Below are 21,284 nucleotides of genomic sequence, written 5' to 3'. Positions count from 1 at the left end.
CCCTTCCCACGTCGATACCTAGATGAGTGTTTAACCATGACAGAGTTGCCTGTAATAATTCGGTGTCACTAAACTAAAACGGGTCTCTTTGTTCTCTGGGTGATGATTTAACCTCTGTGGGGGGCAGCTTGTTCAATCAATGAGGACATTCCTCTACTGTATGACAGTGTGTGAGGTGAGAAGTCAGTGACTGGCAGAAACAGCCAAACTGTTCTCCAATATTTCACATGATCCCTCTAGAGGTCGTCACGGCCAAGACCAGGAAGAGAAACTGAGTTTCCACGTTGTTCAGGAAACCTCGGGATGAAAAGAGGGTCACAGTTTACCCACTAAGAAGGAAGATAAGCGGTGTGTGCGCGGTAAATGGAGAGAATAACAACAGTGGGGGAGAAGAGAGGAACGTTTTCCCTCGCCCGTCACACTTCTCTGGTTGTCGGGGGCGACCATGCGTACCTTCCTTGGCCACCTGCCAGAATTCAAACGCCACTCTGAAAGCCTGAGCCACCGTTAGGGTTACCGCCTGGGCCTGTTGGAGAGAAGCAGAGAGATAACGTGATATATTGAAAGGAAGATGAGTAATACTCGCATGCATCGCATCCACATGAGAGAAACACAAGGAGGTCAAGGAGCTTTGTTGACCGTGATAAAAACAGGAAGTGACCACCAACAGAAGACGCTCCTGAACAGATACTTGAAGAGGAGGAAGAGAAACCCGTGTGCTCCATGACAAGTTGTTTATGTAACTGGGAGGATACGTGGCCTTTTAGCCAGAACTAAATTAGTGAGGGGAAGGAAAAGGAGGGAGTGGCTCACGCAAACCTCCAGGGATGGAGAGAATGCCAGAGAGGGATGACAGCCTCCCCGCCCTTCATGTTCTCAGTCCTCGCCTTTCTCCAGACTTAATACTTTGGACATTTACATACATACAACTAAAGTGTGACTCAAAGTGGCAGTGCAGATGTGCTGAGGTCTCTTTGCAACACACTGTATCTGCATAAAGTGCTTTCCACACATTGCCAGGAGAAAAAGCCGAATCGAATACTTGAATGCAGAATCCTGCACCATGAACAATCTGCAGCTACAGCCTGCAGCCTTATTTCACTATACATTTATATTTAGATGTAACCAAAAGCATTAAAAGGAATAGTTCCAGATTGTGGGCAATTTTATTTCTTGCTGAGAATTTGTTGAAAATATCAAAGTCCCTTTCAGGACTAAATATGACGCCACAGCCAGCAGCTGAACAGCTGTAAAGACTGGAAACAGAAGGATACAGCTAGCCTGGCTCTTTCCATAAGGTGAGAACAACTACCTAAAAGAACCAATAAAATCTAAATGCTAAAACAACAAGTTGAGGTTTTATGAACGGGTTATGTGCGGGAATATTTCTTGGCCGGGCACAGTAACCTTTTGAATAATTCATTATTGCATTTCTGAAAAAAAAGGTGCCGATAGGCAGATTTAGTTGACTTTGGACAGAGCCAGGGTAATCTTCTCCCCTTGTTTCCAGTCTGTATGCTAAGCTAAGCTAAGCTAACCTGATGCTGGCTGTAGCTTCATATCAACAGCCATGAGAGGGATATCAATCTTCTCATCTAACTCATATTTGCTATAATGTTCAATTATTCCAGTATTTAGAAATAAGAAATCTAATATTTGGATTCAGTTGGTTGCAAACTCTCGGTGTCCACTGTGAGTATGTGCCACTTCACATGAATAAGATATTGGAATACTTTGGGTTAACAGCCTACAGAGGCACACAGTTTTGCAACACCTACCATTTTTCTCTTCGTGCAGAGGAAGGCATGACACTGCAGCGTCTCATTGTGTTGGCTCTGGACGATGTAGGCAAACACTTTGTCATGCATCTTGTCCGCTGTGCAATATGATATTCTGAGAGAAAAAAGCAAAACACAGATGCACACGCTTTAATAAAAAACGTAAGACTATAAAGAGTCATGTGGGGCCATCGTGCAACTTCATCTGCACTAAGTCCTTAAGCTAGTCCAATCAAACTGTTTCATCTAGCAATTCTCTAAACTGTTATAGAAAAAAGAACACTACCATTCTTGAAGCCAGCTGCACTCACAAGCTCACCGCTCTGCACATGATCACATACAAACCCCGGCCACAGAGCTGAACAATGTCGCGCATTTGAACAGAACACGTGGGAGGACATCTGTGCTGTTTCGCCAAAGGGATGCCGTTCCTTCCTGCTTTTCAGACAAGTTGCTACATCACACTCCCTCTGTGTCCACCTGCTTAACAACTATGACACACCGTTTTAAATTACAGCTTTTGGATTGGGCCTGGCCCCTGTAAAAAGATACATGAAAAGACTCACACAGACACAGCTGATTGTTTTTGTCTTGTTCGGGTGTAGGTCGTCTACTGCCCGGAGATTTTTCTGTGTCACATGCAAGAGCGGTATCAGTCTTGCGTGTCAGTCTCAGGTGCAGAATAGGGATTTAAATTAAGCTGTAATGCTCCACAAATAGCTTTTCTCAAACATCTGATCATCATGTTATTACCCGTACACCAAAGTGACCGGTACGTGGGCCATTTGGGGAAGGAGACCAAAAACGATTGAGGAATGAATGTCTGCCATCTGTCCTTCCTTTCCCCTTCGAGCACAGTGCTTAAACTTCCCTGTGGAATAGTCACACATTCGCTTAACTATGACAAAAGGAATATAAGGCGTGGATATAATCAATAAATAATTAGATAAATAAAAGCACAACACAACAGAGATTTACGGGCTAATGTTTGGGAGGGAGGGCGTCAGGGAAATTGGGTGTCTAGGCAAATCCATTTATTTTATTGGTCGTCTGTCTTCTTAGCAGATGTCCGGGGGAGGAGAGCTCCAATGGGGTGGGAGATACAACCAGCTGCTTTATGTCTTCACACCATACTGAGGTCACAGCTGGACTGACCTCATGCAATCGGCCTTTTAATTGCTGTAGTATTTACCTCCTATTCTTCAAATGAGAGAATATATTATAGAATATTTCCAGTGCAGCATTTTACAGCAGATGCATTGCAAAGGAGGAGGGGGGGGGGGTATTTTTGGTCCGCAACAGGAAGTTTGGCCGGCTCATTTGTCCGATTTACCGACACCAGCAGTGGGTGTGACACACAGCTCAAGGAGGAAATTAGAGCACTTACTTTTTACTTTTAGAAATTCAATCAAATCTGTACACACAGAGAGGACACACATATTTTAAGATTGAGTGAGACTTACACTTGTTGAGGATATTATCTCTGATGGGTAAACCATAAATCTGCATAGAAATCATAATAAAGACACTCCTTTGAACTTGCCTGAGAATCATCACGTTTTTTAAGTTTTCTTTGGATTCGAGCTAATTCAGTTATAGCCGTCTGCACATCCATCGGTACATCGCAAACAGTGAACTGATAATAGCTTATTCAGCAAACTTTTGATGGCGTCAATCATGGTGGCAACAAAGAAAATATGGGACAATGTCAGACTTTGAAAACCCCTTGATAAGTCAATTACAAACATTATCATGGTAGAAAAGGCCTTCTAAAATGTGGAGATTAGTTACAGGATTAGCTATTAACTAAGGGTTTAAGGGACCTGTGAGGGGAATTCTCCCATATTTTCTGACACAAGAACAACAATCATCAGATTACTCATTAGCTGCCTGCAACACTCACTGTCAGTGAATCCAAAGGCAAGTCTTCAGTTTGATCTCAGTGTGTCTGGATGCACTTACAGCTTACAGACACGCCTTATTAATTCAAATGCATCTAAGTGTAAGACGTTTGCCGTTTGTCATTTTGCCTTTCCTTCGATGGACTGATGCGTGTCATGTTCAGATTTTTAATAAAGATAAATACTGTATGCTTGAGGAATTAACACCTTCCTTATAACTAACTGCACAGCCGTGAAGTGGTTGTTCAATGACAAGCGAGGAAACATTTAGCAGGTGGGAGGAATTAAACCGTTCTCTAAAATAGAAGAACATCCCAAAGGTGACACAGGAAAGACAGAAACATGGTCAGTGTAGAAAATCTAACAAACCGTTCTAGGATGACTTAAGAAAACAATTTAGTTTTGTCCTCAATCTGCCAGCTTTTAGGAGAAATTATTCAACATAAGCCTTTTAATGCTTGTAAAAATGATGGAACGTCCCATCTGTCGTCGATATGTAGACTCATAAATGTGGAATTTTAGAAAAGTGATTCAAGCATGGATCATAAGCTCGAGGCCAATGGAGGTTAGGCAGCTTTAAGCGTGCAGGCTGCAGCAGGCAAGTGGGATCTGTCGGCATTTACTAGCGAGAACGTGTGTGTGTGTCTGTGTGTGTGTCTGTGTGTCTGTGTGTGTGTCTGTGTGTGTGTGTGTGTGTGTCAAGATCAGACATACAGCTGTTGAAAAGCTCCCAGGAGAGTTGAGATTGATGAGACATGCTGCTGGTAGACTGAATACGGTCTTTTCTCGCACACATAGAGAACCACATAGCACTGCCTTGGAGTACCACACCTGCTCTTATACTCGCATCCACCCGTGATGGATGAGAGCAAATAACAACTTTTGTTTAATTGCAGGTGATTAGGACACACTTAGGTTGAAAGTACTTAATAACTGGGGACACAGGATGTGTTGGGAATAGTGGAGTCGAGGAAGACTGACCTGTATATGGAGATGTTTTCTATCAGCTGCTTGGAGGCACTGTCGTAGAGGATGATTCCTCGAGGGGAGACCGTTAATGTGACTTTCTGGAGTTTTTTTCCACTGGCTTTGGCCTGGAAGGAAGGAGAAAAGGATGGAGGCCACAAATGGAAAAGAGGGAATGAGACGAGATAAGAAAGGAAGGAAATCAATCTACAGGCAAAAACATTGTTTTTTCATGCACTGGTCAATTTTGAGAGTTTGGGCCATTTTGCTTCCATTTACGGAGTAATACTAGGATATAACTAAAAGCTCCTCTGTAAGAGCCTTTCACTCCAATAAGTCAACAAAATCAAACAAGAATTTTGAACCTGGATTACTTTTCGGGAAATGTATGTATTAGTGTGTATTAGCACATATTTAATAAGAAAATGCCTAATTTCTATATTTAAACAACGTTTCTGAAAACTTGAATGTAAAAAATAAATGTCTTAACGTAAGTAATCAACTGTGGAAGTTTCAGGCTGATAGTTATTACTTAAAGAGTGTACCCTGTTTACCTGTCGTGTCAAAGACGAGGTCAAAACAAACACACAAATTGGAATAAAAATAAGTTTGTGTGCAACTGAGAAAGAGAAATCCAATCCACAGTAAATGACTTGTTATTTTACAACTAGGGCCTGACAAAATATTACTTGACACTAAGTGCACCTATTACACAAAATGACAAGTTAAAAGATATCCCATTCAGCAGCCTAACATCCGTTTCAGAGGGACACCAAGGGCAGCCAACAGATTAGGCCCAATCGGAGCCGGTGCCTTCCTCTCCATACATCACCGTGTTCTGAGTGCCACCATACTGCCACCGCTAACTTCATTATCCACTGAGCTGCCAGATCCAATAACATTAAGCCCTTTCTACCATGATAAAGCTGGCTGAGCCATATACTGAGCAACAGTGTCCAAACTAATTGCATCCTCCTTTTAATGTCAGCCAGCCCCTCGGGGGAGGGAAGCAGGCAGCCAACCAGTCACTTTTCACCAAGGTGTCATCCGGGTCATAAACAAGAGAAAACTACTGGATGACTATGATTTCCAAGTTGTGGAGGTGGTGATGTGGGAAAAATATTGTAAGTGCTTGAGAGAAACTCAAGAATACTAACCCTGAGAATAGTTTTAAGAATAGGAGAGAGTTGACAAAAGATTTCAGGTGACTTGTTTTTAAGCTATTCCGGTTTTGTGTGTGCGTCTTGCTTCTGCAAGCATGTAGTTGTGTATCGTCTCTCACCGTGGCCACTATCCTCTTGACAGCAGCCGCAGACAGCTCCTCGCCTTTGGGCTGCTCAACCATTGTGACCCCCAGGTACTTGAGCTGGAACACCATACCCTCCAGAAGGGTCTCCCTCGTGTCCGTCCAGTTCTCTGGAAGCTCTGCAAATGAGAGACATGCATCAGTGACTCTTTTGCTCATCAGCAACCCTGCTGCTTGTACTGTAAGGCAGGCTGAGAGATACTCTGTCAGACATGTGTCTGTACAGCACAGCGTTCCCTCTAGACATGGGACGATGTGCACATTTCATGTCACATTTATCCTGGCCTAAATAATTACGACTCAAAACTCTTAAAATGGCACTAAGAACATACTGGAATCACTTTACATTACATTTAGTTGAGAAACAAATATTTGTATCGCATCACAGATGCAGACACGCATACAAACAATCTTAAGCCATCCTAAATCATAAGGTCCCCCTGCAGTTAATAAAGGATAAAGAAATAGCAACATTGCGTGGTTCTGTTCTGTCTTACATGACGATTCCTGTGGGTTTAAATCAGGCTCTATTTTTCACTACTCTACCGATAGTGAGACATCTTTCTCAAGTGGCTCGTGAGGATATTCACAATTTTCCCAATAATGAAAATTTACCACGATCAACTTATTTTAGTTTTTCTACTCAATCCACAATAAAATTATATAACGCTCCATCCTTAATTGCTTATGATTTAAAAACTCATGGTTTAAAACTAGGTGTCAAATACAGGTTCAAAAGATAAAACTGGTCCCTCTCAACTGTTTGCCAGAACTAATTTACAATCCTGCCAACTACTGCCGGTGAAGTCATTCATAAAATATATGCATCTCCTCCAGCGCCTGAGAGGATGACACTTAGCTGTATTAGATACAAAAGCAGCCACATCATATCCTCATTATGAGTGTTTGTAAATGAACGCGTGCTTTTGCCTTTCCTCTTGGCAGGAAGGCAAAAGCATGCGCTCTAATGGAATGGATATTGGCAAAAATAAATGAGAAGTAAATGAGCATATTGTTAGTTAAAATGCTTATCTACTTGGCCATCTTAATGGTAGTTCTGCTCGTCTGGGCTGAATGGTAAAGTGAGGGGTAGACAGGCATGTGGGGGGGCTGTGTACAATGTTCGCACATCGAAGCTCCAGAAATGACATCTCTCTGCTTGTTTTGTGTAAACCAAGAAAAATCTAAAAATGTGTTATTATGTATGAACATAACAGAAAACAACATAAATATACACAAATATAATTGATAATAAATCCTTTTTTTTTTATTCATGATGTAAAAAGTCCCCCAGTTTTGAATTAGGTGTCAAATACAGGTTCAAGAGATAAAATGGGTCCTTCTCGACTCTTTGACAGTTCTCATTTACAATCCAGCCAACTACTCCCGGTGAAATCATTCATAAAAGATATCTCCTCCGGCGTACGAGACGGTGATGCTTATTCAGGACTCAATTTTATAAATTTTGTCTGTAGAAGGAAACTCTGAGGCTGTGGTTTTCATTTCTTCTATCAGAGGAATGCTTGGTGAGCTGCTTTAGGCGATGTTCTTCTCTCCATATTATATCAATAACATGAAGATAGCCGGGGGGGGTGCATGGTCACAGGAGTACACCACAGAGATGGAGCAGTGAAAGAGAAAAGAAGAACTTGTGCGAACTGACCTACCTTCCAAATGAAACCAAATCATTAAGACTCATGTAAGAATTATGCTGACAGTCCACACTAGATCTCCAACTTTCAGCAACTTTAAAACTGACCAAACTTGACAAAATGCGGAACTAGCTGCATTAACTAGTTTTATGATACAGCCAAAACACAATTTCAGGGTGAAAGTTCACACAAATAGAATACCAACTGCTTCTTCAGCCATTTTCTCAAATAATACACATGCTATCTTCTCCTTACAGCTCATTAAAGGTTGTATGGTCTCGTCACTATGAGGTGTGATAGTGAGTAGGCGCACAGAGGTCCTCTAAAAGTTCCATCAGAGAACATCACGCCCTTCCCTCCCTTCATGTCACGCAGCATCTTTAGGGTGATGGAAATAGAATCCTGAGTTCTGCCATCGTGTTTTTGTTCAGGGAGATGAACAGGCAGTTATATTTGGTAAAAAAGGTTATGCTCATGTGCTTTATAACCGTCATAGGAGGAAACAAATGGGAGAATGAGTGTTCACTCAATGAATATTTTAGCCTATACCAGCTTAAAAGAACAGAAAATCACTGGTTCCAGCTTCTCAAATGTGAATATTTGCTTTTCTTAAATCATACAATGATGGTAAACTAAGTATCTTGGGGTTTTCACTTATGGAAACTGCCTTGGCGGAGGACTACATTGTCCAAGTCCCCTTCTAGTTCTTTAGGAAACTGTTAACGCAATAAACCAGCTCATTCTAGGCACAGTAAAATGTGTGGCTTTCTTGCTCATGTTAACTGTTTAAATTAGGCTTTTATTGAGCAATATATTTAGTATTCTGTTATAGTATCATATTTAAAGCTTTTAATGATTAAATAGTTATTGATTAGCATTTCCAATTTATGTCATTTCATTTTACAAAATGTACAATAAAAGACTAAGGCTACTTCACTAAACAATACTATTCATCCGCAAAATGGCCAGTAGGCAGCTCAGTAAGAGAACTATTTTTTAAGATATTTCAATCCTTTTATACTTTGTGAACACGATCACTCGGCTTAAGAACCTATATCCTTTGGGAAACATTTGGAAACTGTGGCAGAGGCTTAACCTATAATATTCCTTTCTTCGTCAGTCAAATCAAGGCAACCCTGAGTGGTTGTGGAGAACGGTTTATAATTGTCTAAATGCAGCTCTAACCAAACCCATCCTTAAGTAATGGGTGGGTCTGAAAGGAACACCCAACCCACTCCAAGGTCAAGGTCTTTGAGCTCCCAAGTGTGGGGAACACATCAGGCAGTCGTCCTCTGCTGCTCCTGTGGTGACATTAGTGCCCGTATAAGTAGCACCCTTACTGTAATATAACCCGTGGCGAGGAATCATTAGCTCCTATTGACGACCTAAATCAAGTTACCGGGTGGTCAAAGTGGACTAATGAGAGTCCATTACGAGGTGTAGCCACTTAGGACGTTTGCAGACAGTTACACAAATACGATGGTGATAATGCAGGCTTAGGTTAGACATGTCTAACCTTTAATGGTAGCTTGTGTTTGTAAAATCAACGGTGCTCTCGAGTCCAGAGATTTTCAGTGTTTACCAAAGGCAACATTGCCGACAGGTCTGCTTCACTGAATTTTAACAATCTGTCAGAAGTGCTTTGAAAATGCTCTGAGTGATTCAAGGCTTAGGAGAGATGTCATTCGCAGAACACACTCAGCTGCTGCTGCAGGCTTGTGCTAGTCCGGCAGAGATATCAGAGGCAAGCACATGTACTTCAACTGCCCATACTAATGTGTGCAAGGCCAAGTCTCTAGGGATGACCAGCAGTTCACCCTGACTGAAGAGTCTTAGGAATCCCCAATCCCAAAAGACCAGTAGGAAGCTACTGTAAAACTAGACGAGGGCTGCAACTAACCATTATTTTCATTATCGATTAATCTGCAGATTATTGTCTTGATTAAATGATTATTTGGTCTATAAAATGTAAGAAAATAGTGAAAGATGTCCGTCCCAGTTGCTCAAAGTCCAAGGTGATGTCTTTAAATGTCTTGTTTTTTCAGTCCAAAATGTGAAGATATTGTCATTAATATTATCTAAAAACAAAGAAAAGAAAAACAGGAAATCGTCATATTTGAGAGGCTGAAGACGTGATTATCAAAAATAGTTGGCGTCGATCAACTATTTGATTAGTCTACCTATGATGTGAAATCTTTAAGAAGCCTGAATTACATGAATAGATTAATATTCTGCACAAATAAAAAAAAGTGAGCAATGAAACAACGGTAGGCAGTCCAAATGAGCAACTCATGAATCAGAGCTATATTTAGATTGGTGCATGTACCCAGAGTGCTACTTTGTATGGAATAACAATCCATTTTCATATTGGTCACATTTGCATTCACGCAACCAACCCAACACCATCACCAGCACAAGCCCCCTCCACGGCAGCACTCTGCAGCTGCGGTGCTGATTAGAGCAAACTTCAAAGGCTCCTTGGCTACGCTGGAGCTGTGGCTGGTCATTGAGCGCTGCTCGCCTGGGCGACACCGCCTGTAAATAAGCCAGAGAGGCGGCAGGGGAGCACTGATGTTTGCTGAGTGGAAGGGGATGGGATTGGGGAGGCAGGTGGAGGGCAGCAACTGCATCAGTGAGTGTAAGACGTGTGAGGGTTTGTTCAGCCAATTATTATTTATTCAAAGTATAATGCGGATAATGAACCCCACCGATTCATTATCCGCAGTCTTGTTCTGGTTCCTGCTCTGCAAGTCTTCACAGGCCCATGGGCCTGGATTCAGCTCCTCTGGAAAACTATACAGCTGCCCAGCTGAACACACAAACCACTACATAAATATTACCCACACTACAACAGTGTCATGCCAAACGAGAGACCTATGCATTGTGGACGAAGACTCAGTGAACAGGAACAAAACCAATATCTGCTTGTTGACTGCCAAATGATGGGGGATTAAAAAAACGAAAATTTACGACTAATCTCATCAGGGAAAAAACTAGTCTAAATAAAGAATGTTACATCAAACAGAACAGTGACAATCGCCTTTGCTGTGTTGTTGGGCCTAAAAGAAATCCCATCCTAAAACACATGATGTAAACAAGTTTTAGACAGGTATAAATATTCCTGAACATGTACAGGGCTCCAGACTAACTTTTTACACTGGTTGCGCTTAACTTTTTTATTTGCGTCCACCAGCACATAATTACGGTGCCCTGATGTATAATATTCACACTGCGAGATGGACGATGGCTCCATCAGAGACAGACCTGTTCTTGTCTGCTGCACTTGTGTTCTCATGGACTCATGAAATGTCATCAGTCATGGACCAGATAATGTTACAATCGAGTCCACATCTAGTCAAGTACAGAATCCAAATGTACTAAATTGTTCTTGCTCTGCCGGTTCTATTGAGAATGCTTTGAAGGCTGCCTTGCCTTCAAAGCAAGATACTGGGAGTAGTAACAATGTGTTCGACAGCGAGCGAGCCATTTCAGAAGATGATAACATCCATCATCATCCCCAGGAAACAAGTCTTATCTTGGTAAACAATTAGCTATTTTACTGGTGGTATCAATGTCTCAGTATCATTTAGTACATAAGATATGATACCTTTTGTAAGATAAATGTTGGCGTCAAAGTCAAAGTATCTTATTTGTTGCAGCCAAATTAGTTTGTCTGAAGGTTAAGTTAAGGTTTTTTACATTTTACGGTAAAATGGTAACTTTAGTTATGTTTCATGTTAAGCACTCTAAACATAATAAATTATATCTCTGTCTAAGGCAAGAAGTCAGCAACATTCAGGAAGTCTCCAAAAGCTATTTTTCCTCCTCTGTATTTCTGAAATACACTGTTCCAATTACATTTAGCTTGCTAGTTTCAACTGTCCACAATTTTGTGATGTGATAACAGCTAGTGTAGCAGTGTGCCATACTCTTAACCCTTAAAGAAACAAAACATTGGCAGCCACTCATTGAAGTGTAATCAGCCTGTAATCACACAGCCAACGTGAAGTCCACTCTGCCAGTCAGATGGAAACCTGCTCACCCCCTCTGTCTCCTCCTGCCTCAGACAAGTCTCAACACTCCACCAGACAAGGCTGGGCCCTGAGAAGAGGAGCGAATGCAAAGAAAATGCATGCAGCTATTTCCTCGACTGGGTGTACACCATGATACCATATTTTCCCATTACATCCATTTTGCTACATCTGCTATGACTTCCAACAGTGGCCAGAATTTAGGCATTTTGGTTTCTGGAGCTGTGGGGTTCAATGAATCTGTGATCAGAAATCCAGACAGACCGTCTGTTGTCAGAGAGCTCCGAGTGTCAGACCAGTCTGCGATCATCAGACTCTTTTGGTGGTTATACAAGCCTGTTGAGGAAGAAAACACTCTAGAAAAAGGTCTGAGCCCCACTCTTTAAGATTCGATCATTTGAGCATAAGCCAGGACTTTTCATTAGGTTTTAATGAAGCTAAAACTACAGAAGCAGTTGGGCTCTTTTGATGCAACAACATATCTAGAAAGGCAAGCCAGCAGAGTTCTCAGGAATTCTAATCAAAGGGATTTGAGGCCTGAGCCTGTGCAACATTGGATCATGAGAAGGGGTGGTGGTGATGGGTATGTTGGTCAAAGCCAACACAGAGGAAATGAAGCAGGCGATTTGGGAAAGGGAGGGTCAGGGAGGATCACTATCGCTCTCCCTGTCAACAGCCAGCAGCAGTGACAGTAATGAGGAAAGAAGATCTGCTCTTCCTGGCCTTGCATCTGCTTTAAGAAGGGAAATAGGTAGACAGGCAGACAGACAGGCAGACAGGCAGACAGGCAGACAGGCAGCAGACAGGCAGGCAGACAGGCAGGCAGGCAGGCAGGCAGGCAGACAGGCAGGCAGGCAGGCAGACAGGCAGAGGCAGCGAGATATTCATAAATAACAAACAAGCATATAAAAGAGAAAAAGGAAGTGAGGAAAAGTCAAATACCAGGAATATGCAAATGCAACATTCTCACCATAAATTCACATACATACACACAACAAATTTAAAGGACAATTAGGGAGATGCAACAGCTTAATCACCGTGGAAACAGCAGAACGCTCTGCTATGCTGTGAGTGCAGGCTACATAATGTAGTTAAATTAATGGGATGGCAGAGAGGGAGATGTGCATGCAGTGATACAGATATAAAAAACAAATAATCACAGCTCCATCCTGACAATTTAAGTCCTTTTATCACTGCGATCTAGCTTGCTTCAGCCAACATTAGTAGTGTTTACTTGCCTAAAAATTTAGGAAAATTAGGGCTGTATATTGGAAAAAACTGACTACATATTTTTTCCTGCAGCATGTACAAATACAGGAATTTTCACCAGATGACAACGCTATTTTTGGTCAACGTCGTCCTTTCTGTAGCCAATTTATTTCCATACAACTGACATTGCGTTTTTTTTGCAACCAAATCTTCTTTTTCGTTGTTCTCCTGTTCCTCGCTCATTTTTAGGTTCTGCTTGACGACTAGTGGGGGCCTGCTTTGGTTGTTTGATAAATGGATCAAAAATGATTATGATTGGTGGTTCGTCGTGCATGCAGAGCCTGCATGTGCCTCAGTAGAAACAAACTCCATGTATCCAGGTGTAAATGATGTCCCATCAGACAGACTTCTCTTGTAGTTTAGTCATGGAAATTGAGAATCGTTTAAGTTTTCTTTTTGTATCAAGCAGCAACATGCCACATGTCATGCTTGTAACATGACATGTTTGAGATAATTTGCCTTACTTGACATTGTACATGCTGCGATGAGACCCTTTGTGCACATTGCGATGTCGATACTGAAACGATATATTGTGCCGCGCTAAATACAAGCCCAGCAGTTGAGGACCGTGACAAAATAAAGAAAAAATGCTCCGTCTTCCTCGTCTCAGTCAGTGACACATTTTTCGACCAAAACCAATTTGAAAGCGACAAAGCTGAGCAGGGGACAATGTGCGACTGAGTCAGACCTACACAGTAATTAACCACCACATCAAAAATCCTTTGACATCCTTGTTACTGACATCATTCAACAAGTGATACCAGATTATGTTAGTGAAGCTGTGAGTCCATAAATAAGCCACTGCAGTTATATATTCAACAGAGTCTGTCATGAATGTTTTTTTTTGGGGGGGGGGGGGGGCGACGACTATCAGCAGCGCGGCCCAGCTTGGTTTACATACAAAGACAACTAAAGACTTTCAGGTCAACAGTCAATGCCACCGCTCCAGCAGGCTCTACGAGTTGAGCTGCATCAACAATTTCCCCTTTGTCGAGCTTTGAACGGAGCTTCTGAGCATTGAAAGCTCTCCACGTGGTGTTGCATTGCCGTCAGTTAATGAGTGATAGAAGAGAATCCCAGCGCATTTATCGGAGCTCTCTGGATACTAATCTGTGAATGACTGTCTGGCTGACACACTCCTGCCCACCTGCATACCTTCTCCTTAACAAGATTAATGAATACATCTCCTTTGAGGCTTATGTTGTTTTCAGACACATTTGCACAGGGAAACAAGCATCAAAACCTGGCAAACAACAGGGTCTCAATTCTTGCTTTGGTTCGAGATGTGCGTCACTATGGGATATCGGGAAAAGGTGCCTTTTACTTGCTCCTCTGAGAGGATCAGTGTTTACCTATGGACAGAGGTTACATTATCTGCTCTCCAGAGCTGCTCTGTGTGTCCATGTGCAATTCTCAACCAAAGCAAATGGGAAGGAACAGTCAGCTCGTCAGGTCGGGTTGCAAACAACAGAACAACAATCTCTAAAAAGTCTTAAGAATTTCCACAAACAGCTGGGCACTGTAGTTTTTAGCAAACATGCAAACAGTGCATTTGTGTTGGACTATTTTCAGCAGCGGATTGATACACAAGCAGCAGGACATTGCATTTGGAATAGACACAAAATAAACCATTGTGTTCATCATAATGAAGGAACAGGTCACCCAGTGCAAAGGTCTGATGTATTGCTAATCGTTTTTGGGAAACAATGGAAGTCTGAGTAGAGAAAGAATAGCTATCAGGTTTCTCACTCTCTCTCTCTCACTCACACACACACACACACACACACACACACACACACACACACACACACACACACACACACACACACACACACACACACACACACACACACACACACACACACACACACACACACACACACACACACACACACACACACACACACACACACACACACACACACACACAACAAAGGGAGTGTCTAAATGATCAATAGCTCCCAATAACTTTGGTATAACTCAACTGCAACCAGTCATCAAAGCTAAATTTGCTGATGTATCTTCATCTTTTTAAGCCCTCAGCTGACCTGTGCCACTCGTGGTGAGATGACCTCCTCTTATCTCACAGCGACAAGACATGCAAAAAAACACCTATTCCAGTATTATTAGATTCCAATCAGCACACTTTGGGCTAATTTAGAAACTGCCGACTCAGATGAGGAAAGATGCCTGCAGGAATATACAGAGACGCAGCACAAAGCTTGTTGAGAGAGAGCCTTGGATAAACTCTAACTATGCCACAAAAAAGTTAAGTCCTTACATTTCTATTGCGAGCAATTGTCTGTGGTTTAGTTTCGTCTAACCATGTTATAAACTGTATTTATTTGTAACATTATATTCTGTTCAGGTTGATGCCAGTGCTTTTCAGAGACGAGCACCATCTTCACCACGTCTTTCAAAGAGACAGCCATTCACGGGAAAGGGTGGAGATAGAGCATTGTTAAGAAGAGAAAGACTGAGTGTTAGTCAAAGGGAAAAAGTGCATTACTATACACATGAGGTATTGTCACTGTCTGTCCCTGCCTGGTACAAAGACTGATCCAGTACCATTGTTCCCCTTTTAACTTCAGCTTCTGTGGAAAAGGATACAGGAAATGTTTAAGGCCTCTCCGCATGACTAACACAAATACACCAACAGCATTAGATACACGTGACCACAGAGACATAAACTACAGGCCAGTTCACTAAAAAGGAACAATCGATACAAAGTAAGTAAGATGAACAGTCAGTGGGGATCCTTTATGTCCAGCAGCCTGTGACCTCTTTTCTCTCCGTCCTTGGGCACCAGGGTGCTTTCATCTTCTACACCAGCAGGCTTATGATATTCTTATATCTCTGTTGGAGCCTTCCCAATAATACAAAGGAAGTGATGCATGGCTGTGTAGCTGTATCAGTTTTTAATTTGACAACCATACAAAACAATTCCAGTTGGGTAAAGGAAAGGATTCGCAGAGGATAAGAGTCTTATAGTCATAACATTGAGACACGTGTCTTTCAGTATTGGCTAAATCCACTCAAACATGGGAAGTGAGGAGAGGGAGAGGGAGAGGGAGAGGGAGGAGAAATGAGTGGTCATGCCAGTCAGGGATTACAGCTGATGACCAGCTGAGGCCAGAATGTACTCTCAACAAGAAGCAGGGTTATAAAACTGATCTTTAAAGCACCCTGTGCACAGCCACGCCCACCAGGAGGAGATACTTTCTATTACAACTAAAAGTCCATTAATATGGGCAAAATACTTGCACATAATATTAACATTTAAACTGGGGGATTGTGTGTAAAGTAAACAAAATGAGATTGACCTGAAAAGATTAAAATACAGACAGAACACCAACACCGTCAGCAGCATGATGTGCGACCAGTTTACGAGCATGAAGCCAGAAATGATTACTCAACAGACACAACTGCGACGGTCAGAGTGATCAGAGTGAATAGTGAGTCCACTCGGATATTAGACATACTGACGCACAAATCCCGAGACCTGCAGCAACAGAATGAGACCCTAACTGGACCCAATTAAACTGAATAAAATATGGACCCGAAAGGATCCATAAGTACACCAGTACAAGAAAAACGGCATAAAATGAAAAATAAAATCAACCATTCCTTTGCTTAGACCGTTAGATTCTCTGTTTAGTCACAGATTGCGCCTTCTTGTTGAACAAGTTTGACACACAGGACCACAGATTTGCGATGTTAGAGGTGTGCATCTCAGCTCCTCTGCAAATCTCATCTCTGCAGCCTTACTTCAATATGTGTATGTGCTTTCTTTGTAGAGACACGTTTCAATATATCATTTTGGCAGCTGTGGCCGACAAACAGGTGAGGAGGGGAGAAAGAAAGGTCAATGAAATTAAAAAAACAATCCCTCCTGTATTCCTTTGGGATCTCATAGAAAAGATTTGTTTAGAGTACGTTTAGGGTAAAGGGTGTGTCATGTGAGGTTTCATAAGATTTCAGTACCAGAACACAACAGGCATGTTTGTGCTTTAAAAGAGCAAGTCTTACTTGAATTACACACTCACCAGAGTGGGGGGAGGGAAAGCTTCTCCAACAAAAGACATCCGTAAACCTGACAAGTTAGAGAAAATGTAGCCCATTACTGCTGGAGGTGCCCAACAATGCCTTGCTCATGCTTTAGGAACTGTAGAGCAATGCTCTTATCATGCCTGCAGTATAATTAATTCACTTGTTCAGAACAGATTAAAGCGAAGCAATTGTTGCGGGGGACACTGAATGACCAACAATGTAACCGTTTAAATATACTTAATTGGGATTTGTGTTCCCCTCGCCGTAAAACTGTCAGATGCAGTTTATTTAGTCACCAAGATCTCCAACCGACACTGAAGATGAAGAACTGTGAACTACAACGCTGACCATATGTCTACACATATGGCTGAAGGAGATTACATGAATTATTTCTTACCAGGAAGGTGAACTGGTTAGCCACTGTGCTTCCTGCCCAGACTTCCCTTCTGGCTTCACAGAATGGCATAGTCTTCTCTACTAGTAATCCCTACTGTGAAAAAGTGGGGCAAATAAGAGCTGTTCCGTCTGTTTCCTTGAATAAGAAAAAGACACAATCTTAGTGGGGACTTGGTTTTCTAATTGTGTGTCTGCCATAAATGTGTTTGTTTTTTTAATAATAGGATGTTTTTTTAGAATGATTTTTGAAGTTTACAGAGAAAAGAAAATCGTGTTTACTCTGAAATAATAACCCATGGGAATAGATTGTTCTAATCACAGGCAACTGAATGCAATACAGCGCAGTAAATAACAGATAACAGTAGATTGCCTCACAAATTCATCATACTGCAATTTACCGCTCAATTTAACCTGTGCCAGTTACTGGTGTGATGATAACAATTCTGATGTTTAAAGTATCCTATTTTCCCTGCTGTGTCAGCTGAAACTAGAGAAAGTCAAACATCCATTTCCTTGCAGGATTAAAAATTGTCCTCTAGGAGAAAACAGTGACAAAGCATGATTGCGCAGTCCTATGCACATATCCACACGTGACTCTACACACAGAAACTAACAGATACAGAAGATCTAACAGGGCTATAAATCAGTATAGCTTTACAACTCTATAAAGGAATCCCGCAGGAAGCAATCTCAATTACAGCCTGGCAGCCCCCTTTGGTTGACTTTGTGCAGGGGAGAGAGGACTGACTGGACAGAGCAGGGCCAGAGGTGCCGACCACAGACACACTGTGTTGTAGAAGAAAAAGACATTTACTAAAAAGGTAATTAAAGGCCTACTGTTTCCATCATTAACCATTATGCCATTTAAACAATAGCTACAGATGTCTAATCTAACACCAACCCCAACTTCCGTCACTGCAGTGACACGATCTAAATAATGTACAAAATGCAAATTAGTCAACAGCTACACCAACTACCATCTCCAGTGGCAGTATCAACAACATTGTCTCACACATTTCGGTGTTATATTGATGCACTCCCCATTATCCATCTGCATGAGTCGACTGACATCCTGATATGTAGCTGCTTCAATATTGACAACCCCACAGAAGAAAGCTCCTTGACCGGGGACGTGGGAGGGAACTGTCTCTCTTCAATGCAGACAGGGATTTTCTGCCTCCCACACTTTTCAGATTAGCAAAGAAAAAAAACCCAGGGTTATTATGAACTAAAAAGATGGTTAATATTACATTCCATTCACCCCCCGCCCTTAAAATGGGAACTATTCAGATGTAATGGGAGGGCAGCACAGAAAATCATTTTGTCGGCTCAGCAGCCAAAAAGCCACTGAGCTGTTTGAAACCATGCAGGAAATGACATCGCTGACATGCCCGTGCAAAGGCCCAAGACTGCAAAAGGGAGGAAACGGGGTGACGCAGCGGGCGCTAATGTCAGCCTACTTTAAATGTTGACATGCAGTGATCATTAAAGAGACACAGGCAAGTTTTATGAAAACAAAGCTGGAACCTGTCACGATCCAACACTGATAGTGGGAGAAAAGGAATGCAGTGCTGATAGATGCTAAAGTGAACAGGCTGCTTTGACAAGGCCATGCCTACACACAGGAGGGAGGGACGTGGCAAAACTTTGCCTCAAATGATGGATCTGTCTAAATCTAGGGCTACATAAATACAACCCTAGCCAGAAGGCACACATGTAGAGGAATTACTACAATGTGTGTTCTGCTGTCTAAATGGACAAAAGTATATGAATACATCTTGTGCAGAAAACAGGATCCATTTTCAAGCAGAAGCTTACGGACATTACAAGATGAAACAAGTTGCCTTCATAGTCATGACTCTGCAGTTCACTAGTGCCAACTGAAACACCAGGAAGCCTATAATTGTCTCAACTCATTGCAAAATTAAGATGAACAGTTACACAATCACAGACAAAACAGGAAGCTCCATTGAATGACGGTGAAGAAATTATATGACGAATATTACAAGATTGACAGGACCAGCTTCTCACTGCTTTTCTATCTGTGGCAGCAGCAGAGAGACGGGAGGATGGGACCCACAGACTGAATGGAGTCATGGCAAAGCTCACCATCAGCCTGAGCTTCCAGCAGTAGGGATTGATTGGTGGTTATAGCCCACTGCCTGGTGAGATGTGGAAGAGGGCCATGCTGATTGTGCAGCACACACCCCAGAGAGGAGGGAACCAAAACAAAGCATTGATTGTACTGTCTGACACTTGTGACATATTGCTGCCAACTGCTCTTTTGTCTATGAAATATAATACAAAAAAAATTAAAAAGGAGGGGGGAATGGGAGCGGGGGACATTCCCCCTTTGTGTAAACAAACATAAAAGGGTTTAGGCATGTGACAGCCATGCTAGCATAGTCAGTGTGATGATGCTCAGCCGCCTGGTTGATGTTTGCAGGCTATACAAAGCAGCGACAGTTAAAGCCAGGCACCATATGGAAATACCTTATCTATACAGTCCATGGTAAATACCAAGTAAAAGCTAATGGGGCTTTCCTGATCATTAAACCCTTAATTCGAGCTTCACACTAAGATGAACAAGACTCACCTATCTCTGCAACCACTCCTTATACAGCCTCTCATGTTTCCCCCCATAGTGTATCGCCTAGCAACAGTGCGTTGCTAGGATTGCACAGCCTTGCCAGGGAGACGACCACTCGTCCTTCTCTCTTGCCTCCCGTGACTCCCTTACTTCTGTCTCCTGTCGCTTAACAGACCCTCACAGTATTGTGGCTCCACGCTGAGCCTCGTAATTTCACAACCGTGTCAGTCGGTAGAATGACGTGGCAGACAAGGATTTCGCAAACTTTTGACAGTGGCCGTTTTTGGTCGGAGTGAATGAAAACGTGCGACTCATTGTACTCGTTAGAAGCGAGCGGACGCAGTTCTGGCAGCTGAACTTGTTTTTCTGTGGGCAAACGCGTCAGAGTCCGTTAACGCCGAGCTCCGTGGCGCTGCTGTCAGTTCAAGTGTCAAGTTCGAAAGCATAACAAACATTTCCGACTTTAAATACTCTCTCTTATTATAAGTCTAATGTCAAACTGTTCGTTTTTCAAGTGGCTAGGGCTCCAAAACACCCCCACACTGACAGCTATTTTGTCCCCGACAACTGTAGCTGACGTCCACAGACGAGTTGTAAAGTAACTCTCAGTAAACGCCGGTCGTAATGTTAGCTTCTTGTCGAGGCTAGCTTGGTTTAGCCAAGTTAGCCTCGATTTACCCTAATTAGCAGCAGCTAACGCCTTTATGGTAATATATTGACCAACTGTAAACACTCACTTTTATGTCTGCCGGCAGCCCACGACTGTTTGGCGATACTGGGGCTCCGTATAATTGCCCTTCCTGCAGATTTCAAAGCGTCCATATCGTAATCCAAAAGTGGGGCAAAGAGCCCGACGAGCGCCTGTTCGTTTGTGTCGAAACACTCCGCTTGGTTTAAAACAGCCCTCTCCCGTCCAAACTTTTTTTCAGCTGTTTTTTTCTCCCCTCCGCACTGTTAGCTTTCAGTCGATGGTAGATTATCATGTTCGTCCCCCTGGGCGGTGTTTTGTATGTAAATTAACCGGATAATGTGCGTGACGCCCGTGTGTGGAATCACGCGAGTGAGTGAGGTTGCAGCAGCAGCAGCAGCAGCAGTGCTCGCTTCCCGAGCGGGCGGTGTTGTTCCTGTGAATACACGGCGCAGTTTTACTCCCACCACTGTCTTTTATGGCAAATGATTTGGTAGTCACATCACGGGCTGTGGTAGGACCTCTCATGTTTAATTCAGTCGGCCACATGGCTTCTTATTGAGCTTCAAAATTCATCTTCTATTCAGTGGAAATGTCAGTACTGTCATGACCAGAAATAGGTTGGAGGGTGGAACCAATTCAGTTGAATCACCTTTT

General features: G+C 42.5%; 1 protein-coding gene across 5 annotated transcripts in view; it reads right to left on the bottom strand.

Annotated features, from left to right (window-relative positions):
• Positions 1-21,069, bottom strand: part of ldlrap1b (low density lipoprotein receptor adaptor protein 1b) — a 32,704-nt gene extending 11,635 nt beyond the window's left edge. The window contains exons 1-5 of one of the 5 annotated variants that reach the window (XM_029461441.1): positions 20,677-21,069; positions 5,928-6,070; positions 4,661-4,773; positions 1,779-1,893; positions 454-526 (exon numbers count right to left, since the gene is read on the bottom strand). In XM_029461441.1, the coding sequence (XP_029317301.1) occupies positions 454-526; positions 1,779-1,893; positions 4,661-4,773; positions 5,928-6,070; positions 20,677-20,761 (529 nt within the window). In that variant the 5' untranslated portion in view covers positions 20,762-21,069. Of the gene's footprint in view, positions 1-453; positions 527-1,778; positions 1,894-4,660; positions 4,774-5,927; positions 6,071-19,945; positions 20,069-20,676 lie in introns of those variants that run through there. The other 4 variants (XM_029461440.1, XM_029461438.1, XM_029461437.1 and 1 more) reach the window with 4 other exon arrangements.
• Positions 21,070-21,284: the final 215 nt, after the last annotated feature.

Source organism: Cottoperca gobio, chromosome 22 (genome assembly GCF_900634415.1).
Source record: "Cottoperca gobio chromosome 22, fCotGob3.1, whole genome shotgun sequence".
NCBI classification, from domain to species: Eukaryota; Metazoa; Chordata; class Actinopteri; order Perciformes; family Bovichtidae; genus Cottoperca; species Cottoperca gobio.
The sequence above is the reverse complement of the archived record's forward strand: the minus strand, read 5'-3'. Positions and strand labels throughout refer to the sequence as shown.